Genomic DNA, 22,356 nt, shown 5'->3' with positions numbered 1-22,356 from the left:
TAGCATCTGGACATAAGTTTCTTAGTACAAGAAAATGACAAGTCATTCTGCCAGATTTTTGTGTTTATTTCCAAGATCTTTCTGTAAGTCTATAGTCACAATCCTCCTGCCTTTACTTCTAATATACTGTAGGCCATTTTCTACTGTTTAAGATTTATTATTTTTATTCTATGTGCATGAGTGTTTGCCTGCATGTATATGCATGCACCACGTGTGTGCCTGGTGCCCTCAGGGACCAGCAGAGAATGTTGGGTTCCCAGGAATTGGAGTGAGAGGTGGATGTGAACTCTCATGTGAGTGCTGACAACTGAGCAGCCAGCCAGTGCTCTGAACCACCGAGCTGGCTCTGCAGCCAGTCCACAGTCTTTATTTTTAAATAGGTTCTTGGTTTGCTATGACTACGTGAGACCAGTTTTAGACTTTTGTTTGCTTTTAATACTCACTCATTCATGTGTGCACGGCTTTGTGCAATTGAACTAATGTCATCAGGCTAAGCCTTTGGCAGCAATCGGCTTTACCTGCTGAGCCATCTTGCCAGGCCGAACAGTAGTTTATACTGTTAATGAATGAACAGAGTTGTAGCTGTATTTTAAAAAAATGACAGGTGAGAACCAGGCATGGTGGTGCACACCTTTAGTCCCAGCATTCAGGAGGCAGAGACAGGCGAATCCCTGAGTTTGAGGCCAGCCTGGTTACAGAGTGAGTTCGAGGATAGCCAGGGCTACACAGAGAAACCCTGGTTCCAAAAGAAAACAACAACCTGCCAAAATTGTGAAAATCATGAGGACCCTGCACCAGCTTGAGGGTGGGTCTGGAGGTGCAGTCATGTGAGCACTTTGGCTGTCTCTGCAGGGCTCTCAACGTTGAGCCTGCCAGGCTGACTTCACAGTCTAGTTCTGCCTTCAGCTGCAGGAAATATGACACAGCTGTCCCAGCAGGCAACTACTGATCACTTACTGGAAATGGAACTTTTCCACCTTCAAAGGGAGGTGAACACACAAGTTAGATAATACTTGCTGGTTTAATAAGAACAATTAGTCATGCAAATGATTGCTATATAGTTTAATTAAACACAAATAGTTATTGTCTTTTATTTAATTATTTCTTATTGTTCATGATAGCGACATAATATTCTTGCTCTGTATATGAATCAATAAGCATCCCTATCTCTGGATAACTGTATCTATGTGAATAAATATCATTGGGTCTGTATGCCTGTCAGTCAAGAGACCAAATCTCGGCTAGCAAGATGACTCACTGGACAAAAGAACTTTCTGAACAAGCCTGATGACCTGAGTTTTATTCATGGAGTCAACATTGGAAGGAGTAGACTAACTTTTGAATTTTCTTCTGATCTCTACACATGTGTTATAGAACACACATGATCTCTTTCGCTTACTCCACCACTTATACATACACCCCCCACACACATGTGTGCAATAAATAAATAGATGATTTTGGGAAGAGACCAGATATATCTATGGAGAAAACACCCTGTGAAGAGTGCAGGTCTGAGGCCAGGCTGCTTCAGTGCAAATCCTGCTCTGCCGCATACTCTCTGTGGAAGTAGCTCTCACCTCTCCCTGCATTCTCACTACTAAATCAGGCTGCTTGTGTGGAACATATTGGGTTGTGATGAGGATCAATGAAATAGTTACAATTATATTTGACACTTGGTAAGCACCAAATAAATATAAACTACGACTTCATACAAAGAATGGGGAAATTTTAACCTAGAATTTTAAAAGACACCAGTGTCTGAAATTTCTTTTACACTATATTTAGATATTTATTTACCTTTGTTTCATTGTCAAAATTATTTTGTATTGTAGTTGATATAGAGAGCAAAACACTCAACTGAAACAAGAACTCCGTATGATTTGCACACCTGACTTTCCCTATTTGTCTGTGGTTTTTAGAAAGCTTCTGTTAGATATGGTTCAGAGAACAAGTAGAACACACAGTTGATCTTTTTGTTTGTCATGTTTTTAAAAGGTACTTATGATATTTGGGTTTCTGAAAATTCATTGGAAATTGATTGCTTCTTTTTTAAAACTGTAATAAATGTCTTATGACCAAGGAATACTAATTAAAAAATTAAAACACACAAGTTGATATGGATTTTGCAGGAAGCTTCAAATACATGTTTTGAAAGGAAGTCAAAGATATTTTTAGTCCCACATATTAAACAAATTATGTAAAAAACTGTTAACTTTATATTCTAGTTTTAAAATCAGTGGTTGAATTTAATTCCCAAATATTAGGCACTGACTCAGAAGACAAAGTATAGGCTTGGAAATTTTTTTAAAGCCAGTTAGGCAATTCTTATAATGAACTTTTTGTTTGTATGACACAAATACCTAAGAAAATAAAGTTCTATAGTAACAGTGCTGCAGGATAGCAACCAAGCCTTTGTTCTAACACATGGGTCTATGGGGACCAGTGAGGACCTAAAACTGTAGCAGCAGGAATTAATATGTAGATGGTGAAATTGAGGGTGAGCTCAAATGAGATAAAACTGCACAAGAGATTTTTATGTTTCCAGAATATAACCATAATTATATAACAGTATAAGTAAAAGTTATAGGCATTTTAAAGCTCAGTGTTTAAACAGGCAAGTTTAATATTTAAGACTGGATATATTGCAGTATTAAATTTACTGTCAGCAGTCCCCTCGTGCTATCGTATCTCCAGGACTTACCATCTGCCGTGTATTGAGTGCCCAGTGAACACTTAAAAGTGTAGCAGGAAAAGAGTTAAGGAGACTGAGGTTGTTAGAATAATTAAAAGGAGAGCAAAACCAGCAGAGTTTATAAAGGACAGTTATAGATTTTAAATATTTGTCATATTATTGTTAAACATACTTAGAGGTTTTTATAAGACAAAAACAATAGCTACAAGAGCTATGCAGTTTTATCTTCCCCAGGTTTGTAAGTGGAGTCATGAATCCCCAGTGTGATGGGGTTTGGAGCAGGGAGTGGAAGGTATTTGGTAGTGAGGATGATGAGGAGAGAGATATCATGAATGGGGTTGATGCCCTCATAAAAAGAATCATGAGAAGGGAGCTTTCTCTCTGCACTATGAGCATGTGGCAAGAAGGTGCCCATAGAAACTATAAACTGGGAAAGATCGCATCTTCAAAAATTCCACCATGGGGACGGTGAGATGACTCAGGAGTTAAGAGCACTGGCTACTCTTCCAGAGGACCCACATGGTGGCTCACAATGGTCTGTAACTTCAGTTTCATGGAATCTAACATTTCTCTTCTGGCCTCCGTGAGCACCCAATATGTACACAGTACATAAACATACATCTAGACAAAATATCCAGACACATAAAAACCGTCTAGACATACTGCTCCCCTACCCTGTCTTAGATAGGGTTTCCATTGCTATGATAAAACACCATGACCAAAAGCAACTTAAGGAGGAAAGGTTTATTTTCAGCTTGTGGTCCATCATCCAGGGAAGTCAGGGCAGACACTCAAGGGCAGAACCTGGAGGCAGGAACTGATGCAGAGGCTTGCTCCTTATGCCTTGCTAAGCCTGCTTTCTAATAGCACCTAGGACCACTAGTGTAGGGGCAATACCACTTCTAGTGAACTGGGTCCTTCAACATCAATCATCATTTAAGAAAATACTTCACATGCTTGCTTGTGGGTTAATCTGCTGTGCATAGGAAGACATGTTAAGTTTACATAGAACTAGCTATCACAATTGGCCTTTGTCAATTTGACATACAAACTCATCACTATTAAACTATAGCCGTTTCCTTTCTTGCTCTTACCTAAGATTTCACATCATTAATACTTTTACAATATAAAACATTCCAACTGTTATTAATTAAAGATTTATTTATTTACTATGTATGCAGTGTTATGTCTACATTATGCATGCACACCAGAAGAGGGCTCCAGATTTCATTATAGATAGTTATAAGCCCCATGTGGTTGCTGGGAATTGAACTCAGGACCTCTGGAAGAGCAGTCAGTGCTCTTAACATCTGAGCTGTAACTCCAGCCCCACATTCCAGCTTTTAAAAGTCCCATAGTCTTTACATATCAATCATTTTAAAATATCCAATCTTTCTAAGCTCAAGTTTCTTTAAAATATTCAAAATCTCTAACATATCCATACTTTCTCTAAAATATTCAAAATCTCTTTGAAAGTCCAAAGTCTCTCCAAAGCTTTGAGGCTTTGAGTCTTTTTTTACAGTTGTTTCTTAACAGTAGCCTCATGTTAAAGAAAAAAAAAAAAAGTTAAGTACTTTCTTACTCCAAGAGGGAAGAAAAGTGCACAATCACAACCAGATCAAAATCAAAGTCCAGCAGTGTAAGACGTTCAGTGTTGCTCCTCTGAGGGTCACTCAGTGATCTTGGACTCCAGAGAGGACTCAGGCTACATTTCCCCTGCTCTCCGCTCTGCCACACTGTCTCCTTGCCTCAGGCTCGCCCCACTCCACAGCTCCTGCTGTTCTTGATAGTTGTTCCATGGTACTGGTATCTCCAAATTTTTGGACTTGCTGCTGTACCTGAGCTGCACCGTCATTGGCATCACTTGGCCTTTTGAGAGACTCTAGCCCTGTCATGCAGGGCAAGCTTCAGCTGCTCTTTAGGTCCCCTTCATGCCTTCGGTTTGGTACCCAGCTTGAGATGCAGCCTTGATCTCAGCAGGATCACAAGTACTTACAGACTTAGGCTTCTCCGATGCTGGTGTTCTTCTTAATCACTGCTGATTTCTCATCCAACTAACCAGCATCAACTGTCTCAGAAAAGCAAAGGCACTGGTCTTTTGCTAATCTCAGCTGAGTCTTCAGCTCCATCTGATCAAGAAGCACAGACTCCTAATTCAGAATATCACACAGCCCTATGATCTTTCAAGGGACTCTTAAACTTCCCTCTGAAATGTCACAAACCAGGCCTCCACTGTCTGTATCACTCTCAATTGGGGTTTCTTCTTTCAAAATGACACTATCTTATGTTAAGTGGACATAAAATTAGACGGCACACACCCTGATCTCGGACTTACAGCTTTCATAACTGCGAGAAGTAGATGTGGTGCCGTGTGTGTTTGTTTGTTTTTGGTTTTGTTTTTAAGTTGGTAGGTCCATAGTGATGAACAGCAGCAAGAGATAGCTAAGAAACAGGAAGGTACATTTAAGGACCACTTGTAAAGTTTGGCTTTGCATCACTCTCCTAGTCCCAAGCCACCCTAGTGAGCATTTTTATAGGCATTTCTATTCTCGAAGAAGGCATACCTATAAACTGCTTTAAAACCCAGGTCACTGTCTCATGACATGATGACTTCTTTGTAAAGAAGAGCAGCTGGCAGTAGAATAAAAGCTATAATTTGTTTGCAGGTGCTGAATTACCTGTTAATACCCAAGGAACTACTGCATGAAACAAATGACTCCTGACATTAGTTGATGTCCTTTATGTACCTGACTGGTTTTCCTCTTTTTCTCTTTCCTTTTTGTTCATTCCTTTACTTGGTGCGATGCCACTTTATTAATTTTAATATTTTAAAGTGCACCCTGGCCAACTAAATTAGCCAAAGAACAAACAAACAATAAAACTCCCAAAACAGATTCCTTCACAAATGCCCTCTCCTTCTTTCTTCCCTCCCCCTCTCTTCCTTCCATCCCCCAATCCTTGAGCATGCCAGGATTGTTTTATATTCTTTTAAACAAATTTTACTGGATCTGTTTAAGGTATAGATCATGATGTTGTAAAATGTGTACGTGCTCACATACACAAAGAGACGCACACGCACGTTTCCCCCGTTGACAAACATATGTACCGTCTCCCGCACTTACCCATTTTCTCCTGTGTGGCAGGAGCTTTATAATCTACTCATTAGACAAATGTTCTGAGTACAACATGTTATTAGCACAATGCTTGTCTTCGTTTGACTTTTGTGATTTTAATGTTTTCTTTCTAACAGATTACTGGCAGTGTCATAGCTTGCCTTGAAAGTTTTCTAAACTCTCTAACTAAGTGAAAAAATCCGAGTGTTTTTATTCTAGGTTGACTTATCGAAGGACCTCCCTCACTGGAACAAGCTTAAATCTGAGGAGAAGTATTTTATCTCGCACATCTTAGCCTTCTTTGCAGCCAGTGATGGAATTGTAAATGAAAACTTGGTAAGATTTTTATTTTACTGTTGTTCCTATTTTTGTAGTTGAATGGCAATAAGGTCACTGTAGCTACTGCCTGAGGAAGGAAAGACTCCCAGTAATGGAGCAGATGAACGTTAACTTCTGTTTAAAAGTGTATGGGGTATGTGTGCATGTGGAGGCAGAGGCCAGAGGAGAACCTTAGCTGTCTTCCTCTGTTGGTCTCTGCCTTATTCTCTTGAGAGCAAGTCTCTTCATTGAACTTGAAGCTCACCATTACTTGGTTGACTGCTGAGAGAGCCCCACACACCCTCTGTCTCTGGTGCCACAGCACTGGGATTGCAGGCTCACAGACACATGCCGTTCTTATGTGAGGGCTAGGGAATCCAAACCTAGGTTCTCGTGCTGATGGAGTGTTCTGATCCAGCAAAGGCATCTCCCCAGACACCAAAGTTTAATTATTGAGTATATTTTTCTCATGAAGTTTCCCAGGAAAAGATAGGTCATTGTCAAATGACTAGTAATATATTACAAAATCAAGCATGAATTATACCAATTAAAGCTACATACAGTGAAGGGCTGAAGATGTCCAGGTGACTATATACTGCTTGGCTAGAATTACAGAGACCCCGAGTTTTATCCTCAGTGATGTGTAAACAAAATCTAGAAAATGCACAGATTTCCTAAACTTGATTTTCCCCCTGGGATGAGAATGTACTCTTTATGGGCCTCTGCAGGTCTGTGTAGATCTCCTCATTCAGAAATCGTATTATACTCAATCCGGAGGAATAGGATTTTGTTAAGGAGGGTGGGAGCAGCAATATCAATAATGAATCAGAAGAACTAAACAGATCAGTCTACTATTGGGAAAGAATTTCTACAAAACAAAATCACTGATTAATTTTTGGTTTTGTTTTTTGGAGATATTCTTGAATTTACTGTTCAGTACCAGTGTTTCCACCTATAAGGTAAATTCATTCCATTGCTTTGGAAGACATTCTTTGGAGTTGTAGGCACAGCTCAGTGGGCATTTGCCTAATATAAGTAAAATGCCAGGCTCAATCTCCAGCACCAGAATTGCTGGCTGAGCTGTACTGATGAAGCTGCTTTAAAAGATTCGTAAAAGCCGGGCCGTGGTGGCCTACGCCTTTAATCCCAGCACTTGGGAGGCAGAGGCAGGCGGATTTCTGAGTTCGAGGCCAGCCTGGACTACCCTGTGAGTTCCAGGACAGCCAGGGCTACACAGAGAAACCCTGTCTCGAAAAACCAAAAAAAAAAAAAAAAAAAAAGATTCGTAAAGGCCAAGGATATGTATTGCTTGGAATAGAGTGTTTGCCAAACATGAGTAAAACGCTGGGTTCAGTGTCCCATTTGTTGTATAGCAGGCATGTTTTCTCCCTAAAAAACTGTTGTATTAAACTCTACGTGTGTGTTGGGGGGAGGGGAGGCGTGCCGTGGTGTGTATATGGAACTCAGAGGACAACTCAGAGGAATCAGCTTTCTCCTTCCATCATGAGGTTCCAGGGATGGAGCTCTGGTCATTAGGTTTGGCAGCAAGCACCTTTACCTGCTAAGCCTTCTCATTGGTCACATTTTTTTTTATTTTGAGACAGAGTCTTACTATGTTTCCCAGGTTGGTCTGGAAATCAGTATTCTGTCCAGATTCCTGAGTGCTGGAAAACACAAAAGACTTTAAGTGAGAGCGCTGGTGTCTAAGTTGTCCTTGTGGTGTGTGAGCAGTGTTGAGTGAGAGCCTGCTCACTGGATCTTTCTGTCTCTCTTATTTTCTTAGGTGGAGCGTTTTAGTCAGGAGGTGCAGGTTCCAGAGGCCCGCTGCTTCTATGGCTTTCAGATTCTCATCGAGAATGTTCACTCGGAGATGTACAGTTTACTAATTGACACTTACATCAGAGATCCAAAGAAAAGGTACTACTGCAGGGCTCTTATTTACAGAGGCTTAGCTTTTTCCTTATATTAAGAGAATTTATTCCAAAACTACAGTGTTAAAGATGGTTTACATATGGAAGATCATGAGTGTAGTTTCCTATTGGTCAATAATGTGTTAAAGTAAAACCTGGCACAGAACCAGGTAGTCTTTAGATAATTCATAACATCTCAAGACCTTGTTAGTATATGAAGTATTATGAACATACAAAGTATAGAAGATCTAGATTTGATAGTACACTGTAAGTTATAATTATTGTCTCTGATTATTAAAACATTCCAATTAATAAAAACAATAATTTTTCCATGGTCTTTTTCTCTTTATAGGGAATTTTTATTTAACGCAATCGAAACAATGCCATATGTTAAGAAAAAAGCAGACTGGGCTCTGCGCTGGATAGCAGATAGGAAGTCTACTTTTGGTACGTAGTCTTACCGTGTATGTGTCAGATAAGCCCTGGGGCTCCTGATGCATCCACGTGGAATACAGACAGCTCAGTATGCTGGGATCATTAGTTGTAATGGTTAATTAGAAACTGGTGCTAAGTGAAGCTGTTGCTTGTGTATTTAATATGTTAGAACTTGAAAAGGTGAGATCTCAACATGCACACTGACAAGTAAAACGTCACGTAGACTTCAGCAGGGAGTACTGGGGTGCCCTGCAGTTTGTGCCATTGTCAAAGAATGCTAGGGATTTAAAGCACGTCAAGGCCTAACAATTGCTGGGAAACAAAGATCTAGTTTCTAAAAAATGCAAGATTTTTATAGTCAACTAGGACACGAAACAGTTTACGGTAAGAAGCTTAGCTCTCACTGGGAAGTGAAATGCAGATACACTTCCGAGATGGCTCACTTTTTTTTCCTGAAGTAGTGTCTCACTGTATGTGTAGCTCAGGATGGCATCTAATTCTGTTCTCCTGCTCAGCCTTCTGAGTGCTGTGACGAGCATGTGTCACTCAGCCTAGCCTTCTACATTTTTTACTTATTTTGTGTGTGGGGGCAGAGTCTTGTGTGTGCCATAGTACATGTATAGAGGTCAGGAATTTTGAGGAGATGGTTTCTCTTTCTACCATGGCTGCTAGAGTCAAACTCAGGTCATCAGGCTTCTGGGGCAAGCTCTTACCTGTTAGGTCATCTCATAGGCCCTGACATTTTTTAAATCTTGCCTTCTCCCGTGTGCACAAGTTCATCCATGTAAGTGTGGGTGTGCACATGCTATGGCACATGTGTGGTGAGCAACCTTGTGTACTGTGTCCATCCTTGCCTCTTACCTTGTCTGAGGTATGTGTTTACTGACACTACCCAAGAAAGACAAACTAGAAGAAAATCATAAGGTGGTAATCACCCTGCAGTCATATGATGGGCTCCACTTAGTCTCCATGTTGCTTTATCTCATGGCACAGTCATCTCAGTGTTCTGGTAAAGCACCTCCTAGGAACACGTATGGTAGAGGAGTGGAGAGTGTGGACCGTGCCCGAGGAAGGAAGGGGAAAGAGGGACATGCAATTCGTAGCTCTCCTTTTTGGTCCATGGCACTAAAAGTTGGTAGTGTGGGGATGCTCTTTGCTGTGCAGCAGAGGAAATGCGGTTCTGAGGGGCCAGCTGCGCCTTCGTGCCTCCAGCAGCAGCTCTTCGTCTGGCAGGACTTTGCCTAGCCTCTGTGGAGTCTTCTTACCAAGCAGGGCCCAGGAGAGCAGCTCTTCTTTTCTTGCATCTGAATTCTTACAGTCTATTGTTTTCAGCTAAAGGAAAACCTAAAAGACAATCTTTTGAAAATATTCCTTTGTTTTAAAGTTTATATATTATGCTGTAAGGAGATTCATTTCCCATAAAACTAAAAATTCCTAATTATCTGTTTCTTTTTCATTGAAGCATGCTGTCTAGTTTATGATTGACAGGTAGATATACCAAACCTTAATATATGTTTTGAAATTACATTTCTAAACCTCAAAAAATATTATCTATATAATTTTTAGTGCGTTGCATTGTAGACTCAGCTGTACTTAAAAATATATTCTGCTTTCCCTCTAAACAAATTATGAGTATTACTTTCATTATAGTTTTTAGAATAAGTTTCCTGATTGTCTTTCTATTTCAAAAGTTTATAAAATGTATCTCTTAGAATCTTTCTGTGTATCCATGGATGTGTCCGTGTGTGATGTGTATGTGCTTATATAGGTATAAGCATATGTGTGTGTACATATCCTGTAGAGGCCAGAAGTTGGTGTCTTCCTGAGTCATTTCTCCTCCTTTTTCTTTCTTCTTCCTTCTTTTTCTGTGTGTGGTATATGCACTGTACATGCATCTATGCACGTATGTATGCAGCTGTGCACCACATGTGAGTGTGAAAGCCAGAGGTTGATTAACAAGTGTCTCCCTTTATTGATGTCCGTCTTATCTTTAACATATATTGTAAAGATTTATTCATTTAAAAGTCTTTGTGTATGTGTGTGCCTGCATGAGTGTATGTGCACCACATGAATGCAGATGCCCACAGAGGCCAGAGAGAGTCAGATTCTTTGGAGCTGGAGTTGCAGGCAGTCGTGAGCCACCTGATGTGGGTGCTGGGGACTGAACCTGGGCCCTTGCAAGAACAGTAAGCACTCTCGACTGCCGAGTCAGCTATCCAGCTCCTTAATGCGCGTGTAGTACAGTTGATTTTTCCTTTGGAATTTTTATACATAGTATGTAAAATATTTGTTCATACAGTCCTCTAAGCCTCCTCCGCTGCAGCCCTCTAACATGTTCCCTTTCCACCTTTTTATCTTCTTATGTTTGTATAAATGTTCTCCACATGTATATGGATGGGAACCCATCCACAGAACATGAGCCACCTACCAGCAGCCCAAGAAAAAACAATTGTTCCTCCTCCAGCAGCACTGACTGACAATAGCATCTCAGTGACAGGCATTCGGTCTCACGAGCAACTCCTAATTTTTAATTAGCATATGTTAATTGTATATAATAGTGAGTTTCATTATAACACCTATATCCATGTGTATAATGTATTTGACCATATTCACACACACACCCCTGTTAGCCTCTCTTGTTACCCTCTAGTTCCTGTTAACCCCTTCCCCTCCTCGGTTAGCCTCCCCTTTACTTTTCATGTCTACACATATGTGTGTGTACATGTGTATGTGTATGTGTGTGTGAAAGAGAGAAAGAGAGGGGGGAGGGGGAAAGGGAGACCCAAAGAGTTTCATTAGGACCGTTTATGGAAATGTAAGGCAGAGTTTGCTTGCAGGAGCGTGGGCACCTTAGCCAGTGGCTCTGCCACTGAAGACATGGTCTTGCACTGAACCTGGACCTCACCCACTGGGCAAGTCTCTTCAGGAATCCTCTGTGCCCATTGCCCTAGTGCTCGGGTTACATGTGTGTCTGCTACTCCTGGCTTTTCACGTGGATGCTGGACATTCAAACTCCAGTTCTCATGCTGTTTTTCCATCCCCTCCTTAAAATTTTTTAGTTCTCTTCAAAAATAGTTTCCTGTAGTTGTTTGTTATGGTTTCCCTTCTTCAGTAGTCACAGAAATGCACAGAGTGGTTAAAATAACTCTCCTCTTATTTACAGCACTTGTGTTTAATTTTAGTCCAGCTCTGTTAAAGATAATTGTCCATCTCGCATTGCCTTAATAATTAAAAATGTCAGTCATTATCATCTGTAATATAATTAGTTGCAAGGTAAAAGTATCATAAACTAATATTCAATTATAGATGAGATAATTGAAGCAGTGATTATATTTATATTCTAATATTTATTATATTCACATTAAAGTTTCCTGTAATTCCGTTAACAGTCAGCACTTTTTAAAGTTATATTTCTTCAGTTTTTTCCAAAGCAGCTTTTTTTCATTCTTTTCTCTTATATTACATTCTAAACTCAGTTTCCCTTTCCTCTTCTCCTCCTAGTTCCTTCCCCCACCCTCCCTCTCCCCCATATCCACTCCTTCTCGGTTTCCCTTCAGAAAAGGGCAAGCCACTCAGGGATATCAGCCAACATGCATATCAAGTTGTAGTAAGACTAGGCCCATCCCCTCATATTAAGGTTGGATGAGTCAACCCAGTAGGAGGAAAAGGGTCTCAAAGGCAGGCAAAGAGTCAGAGCTGTCCCTGTTCCCGCTCTCAGGAGTCCCATAAGTACCCCCAAACTGCAGAGGACCTAGGTCAGTCCTATAAAGGCTCTGTGAGTCACAATGAGCCCAGGTTAGTGATTGTGTGGGCCATGTTCTTATGGTGTCCTTGACCCTTCTGGCTCCTACAATCCTTCCTCCCCATCTTCCACAGGATTTCTGGAACTCTGCCTGATGTTTGACTGTGGGTGTCTCTATCTGTTTCCATCAGCGGCTGGATGAAGCCTCTCTGATGATGTTTGCCAAAGCAGCTTTTTAAATGGCATCTGTAAAGACGGGCTAGATGTCTTCTCATGTTGGAGGTTACTATTAGACAGTTCGGACTCCCGTCTCTTGGCTGCTCCATCTGTATGATGTGAGATTAGAACAAGGGAAACCTGACTCCTTCAGAGACAGCCAGAAGCACCTCAGTCATCCTGCTCTCGAAATTTAACTATTGGTTCTAAAGATCAGAAAGTCGGGTTTTAACGTAAAAATTGGACATTTCTATAGGATGAATTTTAAATTAAAAAGTTGTACTTATTATTGTGTGTGTTATAATCCAAAAAATTCTAGAGACACTGTGATATGATACTACTAAAGATATTTGAGGAGTTAGTTTCTTTTTTTTTTTTTATTGGATGATTTATTTACATTTCTTATGTTGTCCCCTTACCCCATCCCCCACCACCCCCTCAGAACCCCCAATCCCCTCGCCCCTCCTCCTTCTTCTCTGTGGATGTAACCTCTATCAACCCCCCCCCCCACTCCCACCTCCCCACCCTCAAAATTCCCACCCCCTGGGGCATCCAGCCTTCATGAGGTCAAGGTTCTCTTCTTCCACCTATGCCCAGCAGGGCCCTCCACTTTTACATATTCAGCTGAAGCCCTGGATCCCCCCCTAAGTGCTCCCAGGCTGGTGGTTTAGACCCTGGGAGCTGTGGTTGGTTGGTATTGTTGCTCTCCTCATGGTGCAGTAAACCCTTTCAGCTCCTTCAGTCTTCACTCTAACTCCTCTATTGAGAACCCCATGATCAGTTCAATGGCTAGTTGTGAGCATCTGCCTCTGAATATGTCTGACTCTTGAAGGCCTCTGAGGAGATATCCATATCAGGCTCTTATCAGCATGCACTTCCTGTCTTCCACATCAGCATCTACCTTTGGTGATTGCACATGGGATAGATACTCAGGTGGAGTGGTCTTGAGACGGCCCCTCCTTCAGTTTCTGTCCCTCACTTTGTCTCCATATTTGCTCCCTTGAGTATTTTGTTGCTCCTTCTAAGAAGGACCGAATCACCCTCACTTGGTCTTCCTTCTTTATGGGCTTCATGTGGCCTGTGAGTTGCATCTTGGGCATTTCAAGGTTCTAGGCTAATATCCAATAATCAGTGAGTGAATACCATGTGTGTTCTTTTGTGATTGGCTTACCTCACTCAGGATGTTAGTTTCTACAGAGTTCTTGCCTAATAGTGAGTAAGCTTTAAAGTTGGCTCTTCTATCTTTGACAGAACATTGTATCCTATAGGTGAATTCATTGCCCTCTGCTGATTTTTGAAATTATTCTATAATGAAAACAATGTTTTTGAAATGTTACTGCCTGTCTTTTAGCAGCAATAGATTGCTAACAAAATATAAACCTTAGTAACCACTCCTCCCGTTAGCAGGCAGTTGTCATAAAGTCTGTCTTGTACCTCCCATTCTAGTGTACACATGTTTACACGGTGAACTCTCACTCATGCTTGTACAGGTAAATCACCTCTTTGTTTGTTTGTTTGGTGTATGGAAATCCATTTCTGTGTGTGCGTGTGTGTGCGTGTGTGTGCATATGTGTGTGTGTGTGCACGTGTGTGCGCGTTTGTGCATGTGTGTGTGTGTGTGCGTGTGTGCGTTTGTGCATGTGTGTGCGCGTGTGTGCGTTTGTGCATGTGTGTGTGCGCGTGTGTGCGTTTGTGCATGTGTGTGTGCGTTTGTGCATGTGTGTGTGCGTGTGTGCATGTGTGCATGTGTGTGTGTGCATGTGTGTGTGTGCATGTGTGTGTGTGTGTGCGCGCACGCGCGCACCTGTGCACTCGTGCAGCAGCATCACCTACTCAAGTCCATGTTTGTCACAGAGTTTAAAATAAACACACCTTTCTACTTTAGCAGGCAGGAATGGAAAACTCCTGCTTTGAAGACCTCTGGGCACAGCACTAACATTTGTTTTGTTTCTTAGGAAGATAGTTTAACATTGTAAAAGGCCCCATATATTTATAAACTTGCAAATGTCTGCAGTATCTAGTCAGAAAATGGAACTGCTTTGTCTTCTAGGGGAAAGAGTGGTGGCCTTTGCTGCTGTAGAAGGAATTTTCTTCTCTGGATCGTTTGCTGCTATATTCTGGCTAAAGAAGCGAGGCCTCATGCCTGGACTGACTTTTTCAAATGAACTGATCAGCAGAGATGAAGTAAGGAAAGTCATGTTCTTCCATTTGTGTTATAGGTGGTCACTTGTTTTTCTTTCCCTGGAGAAAGTATGTGTATTGGCACAAGTATTCTGGTAATGAAAAGGAAATAGAAACTCACTTGTTCCTGGGCCTGTGAGACATTGTGTTCCTTCTGCATCTTCTACCATTCCTCCTTGTCTCTACGAATCCTTCAATATGAATGAACTTACAGATCTGCCTTGAGCTGTCATTATTTGTGACTTCCTGGCTCATTCTAATTGTTCTTGTTGAGTCAGCCACATCTAAGTGTTCAGAACTCCTCAGGCTTTATCTGTATTCCAGAAAGTTCCAAGTCCCAAGCCTACATTCCAGTGCATGCTAGGTGTTTTCCAGGTAACCTCGAATGTATCTCTAACAAGTATCTCAGGAATCAAGATTGGTCATCATCTCCCAAAGGTGCTACTCTATTTGTCTTCCTGTCTTGCAAATGTCACAACCCCGGTGTCCTGGGAGCCACTTTAAGGGGCTTCTTTCTTTTTTTTTTGCTATATCTGGTTATAACTAAGTCTTGTTTCCTTCTGCCTCTAATACCCTTTTATTTTTCCTCCCAGTTTTATTTATTTATTTTTTCACCTGTTGATTACTTTTTCAAAAGAAGCAGCTCAATGTTCTTGATCCCATTAGGTAAAACTATTTTTTTAATGCATCAGTTTGAAATCTGAGCCTATCTTGTCCTTGAGTTTATAGCATGCAAGTGCCTCCCAGCCTTGTTAGACTCTAAGCTTTTTTCCCATAATTAACTTTTTTCACTTTACATCCCAATTGCAGCCCCCTCCTCTCCTTCCACTCCCATCTTTGCAATTCCCTCCCCCAATACCCCTTACCCTTCTCCTTAGAGAAGGGGAAGCCCCCTTGGGTACCACCCCACCCTGGGACATTCAGTTCCAGAAGGACTAAGCACCTCCTCTCCCACCAGGCAGTCCAGGTAGGGGAAGGATGTTCAATGGCAGGCAACAGAATCAGAAACAGCCCCATCCCCCCACTCCAGCTATTAGGGGACCCACATGAAGACCAAGCTGCATGTCTGCTACAAATGTGGGGGGTTGCTAGTTCCTGTCCCTGCATGCTCTTTGGTTGGTGGTTCAGTGTCTGTGAGCCTCCATGGGCCTAGGTTAGTTGTGGAGTCTGCCTTCTGTGGTGTCCTTGACCCCTCCAATTCTATCCCACACTATTCCACAAGACTTCCCGAGCTCCACCTGATGTTTGGCTATGGGTCTCTGTGTCTGTTTCCATCTGCTGGTGGATGAGGTCTCACAGGAGACAGTTATACTAGATTCCTGTCTGTGTCAGGGGTTGGGTCTCTCCCATGGAATGGGTCTTAAGTTGGGCCAGTCATTGGTTGGCTGTTCCCTCAATCTCTGCTCCATCTTTATCCCTCCACATCTTATAGGCAGGGTAAAATTTGGCTTTCAGGTCTTGTGAGTAGGTTGATGTCTCCCTCCTTCCACTGGAAGTCCTGCCTGGCTATAGGAGGTGGCTACTTCAGTCTGTATCCCCCGCTGGTAGGAGTCTCAGCTAGGGTCACCCCTAGAGACTCACTGTAGCCTCCCCATCCCAGGTCTCCAGCTTGTCCCAGAGATGCATCCCCCATTGACTCTAAGCTTTTAAGCATAGAGACAACTCTTATTTCCATTTATTTCAGTATTTAGTCCGTGATAGCCATCTAGTTCACAGTTGTCATTCACACTAACCTGGGCTTCTCAGCTCATTATTTCTTCTTCCTCTTCCTCTTCCTTTTCCTCTTCTTCTTCTTCTTCTTTTTTTTTTTTTTTGGTTTTTCGAGACAGGGTTTTTCTGTATAGCCCTGGCTGTCCTGGAACTTACTCTGTAGACCAGGCTGGCCTCGAACTCAGAAATCCGCTTGCCTCTGCCTCCCAAGTGCTGGGATTAAAGGCATGTGCCACCACTGCCTGGCAGCTCATTTCTTCTTAAGTAACCTTCCTAGGCTATGTCTCTGATGCTCCGTTTCTTCAACTATAAACTCTAATGGGTTATTAGAATGTAAGGAAACAATATGTGAAAAGTATTTAATCTTTTAAAAAGATTTATGTGTATAGATGTTTTGCCTAAAGGTATATTTGTGTACCCTCATGCATACCTGGTGCTCTTGAGTTCAGAAGGGACTTGGAGCCCCTGGCCCTGTAATTATTGAGCCACCACATGGATGGTGGGTGCTGGGAGCTAAACCCAGTCCTTTCCAAGAGCAAGTGCTCTGAACCCCTGAGCTAACTCTCCAGCCCTATGAATAGTATTTTTTAAGTGCATAAATGATTCATAACACTTTTCTGTTTGATACCTTTAACTTTCTAATAACTTAGACAGTAAATACCATTGATTATTATAAATAATTTGGCAAAAGGCCAATGGAAGCAGAGGTAATAATGTTTAGTATTTTGTTATATTTCTTTATAGACATTTCTACATTTAAATCTCTCCACTTCTCTTTCTCCAGCCCCACCCCTATATGTATATATCATATCTTTGTAATTTGTAGTTTTTTATATTTGTTTGAGACAGGATCACACCGCATAGCCCAGGCTAGTCTTGTACTGGATGTTTTCTAGCCTCCACCTCTTACGTATTGGGATTACAGGCATGAGTCACCACACAATTTTTTCCAGCAGGCAAATGTGTGAGCCCTTTTTCTATATTAAGCATTGTTTCAAAATGCTTTGGTTGGACTGTAATATTCCAATGAATATATGTATCATTCACTTGGTTCTAATTAGAAATCTGTTTCCAGAATTTTTATTTAGCTTTTTCTCTTTTTGAGACAGCATCTTACTGAGTTATCCTAACTAGCTTGAAGCTTATTATGTAGACCAGGCTTTCCTTGAACTCACAGAGGTCTGCCTCCCCTGCTTCCTGAGTGCTGGAGTTAAAAACATTCACCACCATGCCAGGTTGTTTTGCTTTACTGAAGTGAAACTTTGCATATAAACTTTGTCTTAGCTTTTTAATTTTCTTAAATTCAGTCACAAAGAACAATTAGCAGATTATTTATACTCACCTGCAGATTTCTTTCTGGAAATTTTATAGATGTTTCTAGCTCTACTTAGCCATTCATGGACATTTTCTTACCTTATCCTCTCCAGAGTTTAGATGAATTTGCTAAGTTCTTAGCAAATCTGATGGATAAGTCGGCACTTTGTTGTTTGTCTTCACTTGTTTGTTGCTGATGCTGAGCTCTGTCTCAGAATTATAGTAGCCATTTGTATATTTCCTGTAGTTGCCTCTTGTTCGTTGCCATTATTCCAGTAGTGATGTTTAGTTTTCTTAAGTACTGTCAATATTTTACAGTCCTTTGTGTGATATTCTATAATCCTTAGAGGAAAGCTCATATTTAACATTGTTATTGGCATATTCCTAAAGCACAGTGATTTATTGGCCTCCTTTATTATTATTGTTTTTGTTTGTTTTCAAGACAGGGCTTCTCGGTATAGCCCTGGCTGTCATGGAACTTGCTCTGAAGACCAGGCTGGCCTTGAACTCAGAAATTTACCTGTTTCCTGAGTGCTGGGATTAAAGGAGTGTGGCACCTTGCTTCGCTTGATTGATCTGTTTTAACATTGTTTTCTAAATTAGCTTTATATATTTGATATGTATATGATATGTTTAGTAAGTATATGATCACAATTTCAATTCTATTGTATTTTAAACATTTTCTCAGAATTATTCTTTGATTTGAAAAAATTATTGCATGTACTTATTGATTTGTGTGTCTATGTGTGTGTATGCCTGTCTGCCTGGGTGGCACCTGCCATGGCACACATGGAAGTCAGAGGACACTTTGTAGGAGTTGGTTTACTCCTTATACCATGTCGGTCCCAGGGATTGAACTCAGGTCATCAGGTTTGACAGCAAAGCCTTCCCCCACTGAACCATCTTGGTAGCTCTGATTTTTTAAAGATGGAGTTCTCATATATTTCAAGCTGGTCTCAGATTCACTGTTTGGCAGAGGACAACCTTGGACTTCTCTGATCCTCTAACCTCTACTCTCTAACTACTAGAATTACATATGTGCACCAGCACACCCAGTGTTATCCTGTGCTGAGGAACAAGCTCAGGGCCTCAAGTATGCTAGGCAGGCAGTCTACCACTGAGCGGTTTCCCTGCTCCTCCTCTCTTTGTTTTGAGACAGGGTCTAACAGTGTTGCCCAGATCGGTGCTGAACACATTCTGTATCCCAGGCAGGCCTTGGTCTTTTGACCCTCCTGCCTCAACCACTCTAGTAGCTGAGATTACAAGCTTGTACTTCAGTGGGCACTGGTATCTTTTAATAGTTGGTAGACTATATCTCAAAATGTTCATTTTTTAAGATGTGTTTGTAAGGTTCTTTACACTTATTGCTCCAGAATAGTGTTTGGATTTAAAAATCTCAGGATTTTGATTGCAATTGCTTTAAATTGCAAAATTAATTGTGTTCATGTATTGGTTTGACAGTCATGCTTACCTTTGATTTGCTGGTCTTTGCAGGAGCTGTTAGCTCTAATCTGTGTTTCCCATCTCTCATGCTGCCTTTGCTAATCTAAGCGTTCCCCTAAATCAACTCCATAGGGAAAATAACTTAGTTTTCTAAGGGTAGGGTTTTCTGTTGGTGTTGTTTTTTCAGATGGTTTGACAGAGAATAGTAACTAGGTAGATAACCGTTGACATACCATCCCAGATGTGAGGCTCTTCTCTGAGTGGTTGGTCTTTTGTTGTTTCACTTACAAAACTTAAGTAACTGAATTGGAACCTCTTACAGTGATCATTCCTTCCCCTTGCTTGCTCACTTACCAAGTTATTTCTCCCTTTGTAGTTTAAAAATATGAACTGGCTCTACTTTGGCAGTTCACTCTAGTTAATATTGTTTGGAATTTCATTGTCTTCCTGTATGTGGCCTCGCTTCCTTTTTTCTGTTTTGTATTTATGGAATATGTTTTTTGGGTTTTCAGCTTGTTATCATCCGCTCTGATTTAGAATCCAAGTGCCGACTGCTTTGTTCTGCAGCTACTTAAGGTTTTATAGTAGTCATTGTATTTGCATGATCATTCTGTGCTCAAGGCTGGTCCCTACATTTATTCTGAGTTGTTTGCAATGGCTTCAGGTACTTTTCCAATTCCACTGCACCAAGCTCACTTTTATCTTGAGATGTTACTTAATGTAAACACTGTCCTTTCAGAGTCTCTGTGAGTGAGTTTCACTTGTCCCTTAAACGACATCTATCAGCTACTCTTCCTGTTGCTGTGATACAGAAGCAAGTTTAGCACAGAGGGGCTTGTTCCGGCATGGGTCTGGGGTGTGGTCGTCGCAGCAGGAAGGCACAGGGCAGCCCCAGCTCTTCTGTTGCATCCCCAGTCACAAAGCTCACTCCTGCTTTTTAGTCAGTCTAGGACCCCAGCCTGTGGATGGGGTCACCTGCATTTAAGGGTTGATCTTCCCACCTTCCCCTGCCTACTGTAGAGAAATCACAGACATGCTCAGAGATCTGTTTCTACGGTGATTCTCACGCCCATCAAGTTGACAACCAACATTTGTCATATCATAACTGCTTTTCAATCATTCCTAAATTTTTGACATTTAAAAATAATCAGTTTTCATGCTGCCTCTTCTTACTTTGTTTTCTTTTCCAAAATGTTTTTGTTACTTTTTTTGGTTTGTTTGTAAATTAGTGTTTTGATGTCAATAAACTAAGATTTACTATCATTGGAAGTTTTTAAGTTATTGAACTGATATTCAGTGAAATTTAAAGGAAAGAGGTTCCTGGCTCGATTATTCCTTTCATCTCCAGGAAGTTCCATGTTCCTACTTCATACAGTACATGGACACATTGTTTACAAGTAGCTAATTAAAGTTCTTTAACAATAGCCCTGTCTTCTGCATTAGGGACTTCACTGTGACTTTGCCTGCCTCATGTTTCAGTACTTGGTAAACAAGCCTTCAGAAGAGAGAGTCAGAGAAATCATTGCTGATGCTGTTAAAATTGAGCAGGTAAGTACTGGAAGTTAATGTGGTTCACATCTCACCATCACATGACCACGTTCTATTGTGTATTTAATTTTTTGGCTTCATTTTTGTTTTATGTCCGTGGATGTTTTGCTTGCATGTATATCTGTGCTCCGTATGCGTGCCTGCTGCCCACTGAAGCCAGAAAAGGAATCAAGAGTCCTGGAAATAGAGTTGCATATGGTTGCAAGGCACCCTGAGGGTGCTGGAAATCAAGCCCCAGTCCTTTAGAAGAGCAGCCAGGACTTTTAACCACTGACCAGTCTCTCCGGTCCCTGTATGTTGTTTTAGAAATTTGTCTGAAGTGGTAAGATATGATACTGTGTGAGCTAGCCTTGACCTCCCGGGCTAATTCACACCACTAGCTGATCCTCCTGCCTCTGTGCCAATGTGCCCAGAAGCCTTTGACTATTAACTTGTCGTTTGTAGGTCAATATGAGCAAATTCATGTAGCTCAGTTTGACAGTTATCTTAGCTCCTTTTCTATTGTTGTCACAAAACACCAACTTAGAAAAGAAAAGCATTTAATTTGGGGCTCAAGGTTGCAGAGCCCATGTCCATCCTGGTGGGAGCATGGCATTAGGCAGGTGTGGCGCTGGAGCGGTAGCAGACATACACACTTCCTCTAACAGTACCATACCTCCTAACCCTCCCCAAACAATTCCATTGACTAGGGACCAGGTATCAGAAGATATGAGCCTATAGTTGCTGTCCTCATCAGACTGCAACAGCACTGACACATGATGTACTGAAGGTGTTACCTCAGTTTATAATTTCATGAAGTTTATCTTCATTATATATTAGGATTTTCTGTATACCAGGCTTATTTCAGGGCTATATTTTTGTTTTAATTTATTTTAAATTAATTTAAATATATAGTTTTATAAAACTATATAAATATATAACTTAAATAATTAAATTATATTTAATGTATCTTTTAGATATTTTTCTATAACAGACATTTTAATTATATATATATATATGTGTGTGTGTGTGTGTTTGTATATGTGTGTGTGTGTTTGTATATGTGTGTGTGTGTGTTGTTTTCTCTGTGTATTGGAGGTTTGCTTGCATATATGTCTTCATGAGGGTATACGATCCTGGAACTGTAGTTGCAGACAGTTGTAAGCTGCCATCTGAGTGCTGGGAATTGAAACCAGGGCCTTTGGGAGAGCAGCCAGTGCTCTTAACTGCTGAACCATCTCTCCAGCTTTTATTTTTATATTCTTTACTATGGAATGACAGGTTTTGTTTCATAGTTTCAGTAACATAGCAGACTGCCTAGTTGAAGAACAAACTAAACAGTCACAAAATGAATAAATAAGTGAATTAGTGAAGTAAACTTAATTTATGGCCTGAAAAGCTTTGTGACTAGAAACAACTTGATAGTCTACTGAAAATGTGCTTGTATCACTCTCAAGAACTAACTTAAAATGAAATTTGCTTTCCTCCTTTTTAAACAGTCCATACTGTATAGGATGGTGTTTATGCTGTGAGGGAAGGTGTGTGTATTTCGGCATCTTTGAGCACTTTGAGGATGAATTTCGTGGCTAATGTGCTTTTACTTTTCTCTGTTACCACTTTACCACTCACCGTCTTTCAGTGTCTCTCCTGACTTCTAAGTCCATGTCTCCCCTCACACTCTCTGGAACTGATGTCTCTTGTCTGCCCATCCCCATACTCTCTGGAACTGATGTCTCTGTCTGCCCGTCCCCATAC

At 41.0% G+C, this 22,356-nt stretch overlaps 1 protein-coding gene across 2 annotated transcripts in view; it reads left to right on the top strand.

Annotated features, from left to right (window-relative positions):
* Rrm2b (ribonucleotide reductase regulatory TP53 inducible subunit M2B) overlaps positions 1-22,356 on the top strand; it is a 32,390-nt gene that overhangs the window by 7,666 nt on the left and 2,368 nt on the right. For both annotated transcript variants that reach the window (XM_028767533.1, XM_028767536.1), the window contains exons 3-7: positions 6,025-6,141; positions 7,907-8,040; positions 8,386-8,480; positions 14,477-14,610; positions 20,518-20,622. In XM_028767533.1, coding sequence (XP_028623366.1) covers positions 6,025-6,141; positions 7,907-8,040; positions 8,386-8,480; positions 14,477-14,610; positions 20,518-20,622 — 585 coding nt within the window. The remainder of the gene's footprint in view (positions 1-6,024; positions 6,142-7,906; positions 8,041-8,385; positions 8,481-14,476; positions 14,611-20,517; positions 20,623-22,356) is intronic.

The sequence above is a fragment of the Grammomys surdaster genome, unplaced genomic scaffold (assembly GCF_004785775.1).
Source record: "Grammomys surdaster isolate TR1022 unplaced genomic scaffold, NIH_TR_1.0 63, whole genome shotgun sequence".
NCBI classification, from domain to species: domain Eukaryota; kingdom Metazoa; phylum Chordata; class Mammalia; order Rodentia; family Muridae; genus Grammomys; species Grammomys surdaster.
The sequence above is the reverse complement of the archived record's forward strand: the minus strand, read 5'-3'. Positions and strand labels throughout refer to the sequence as shown.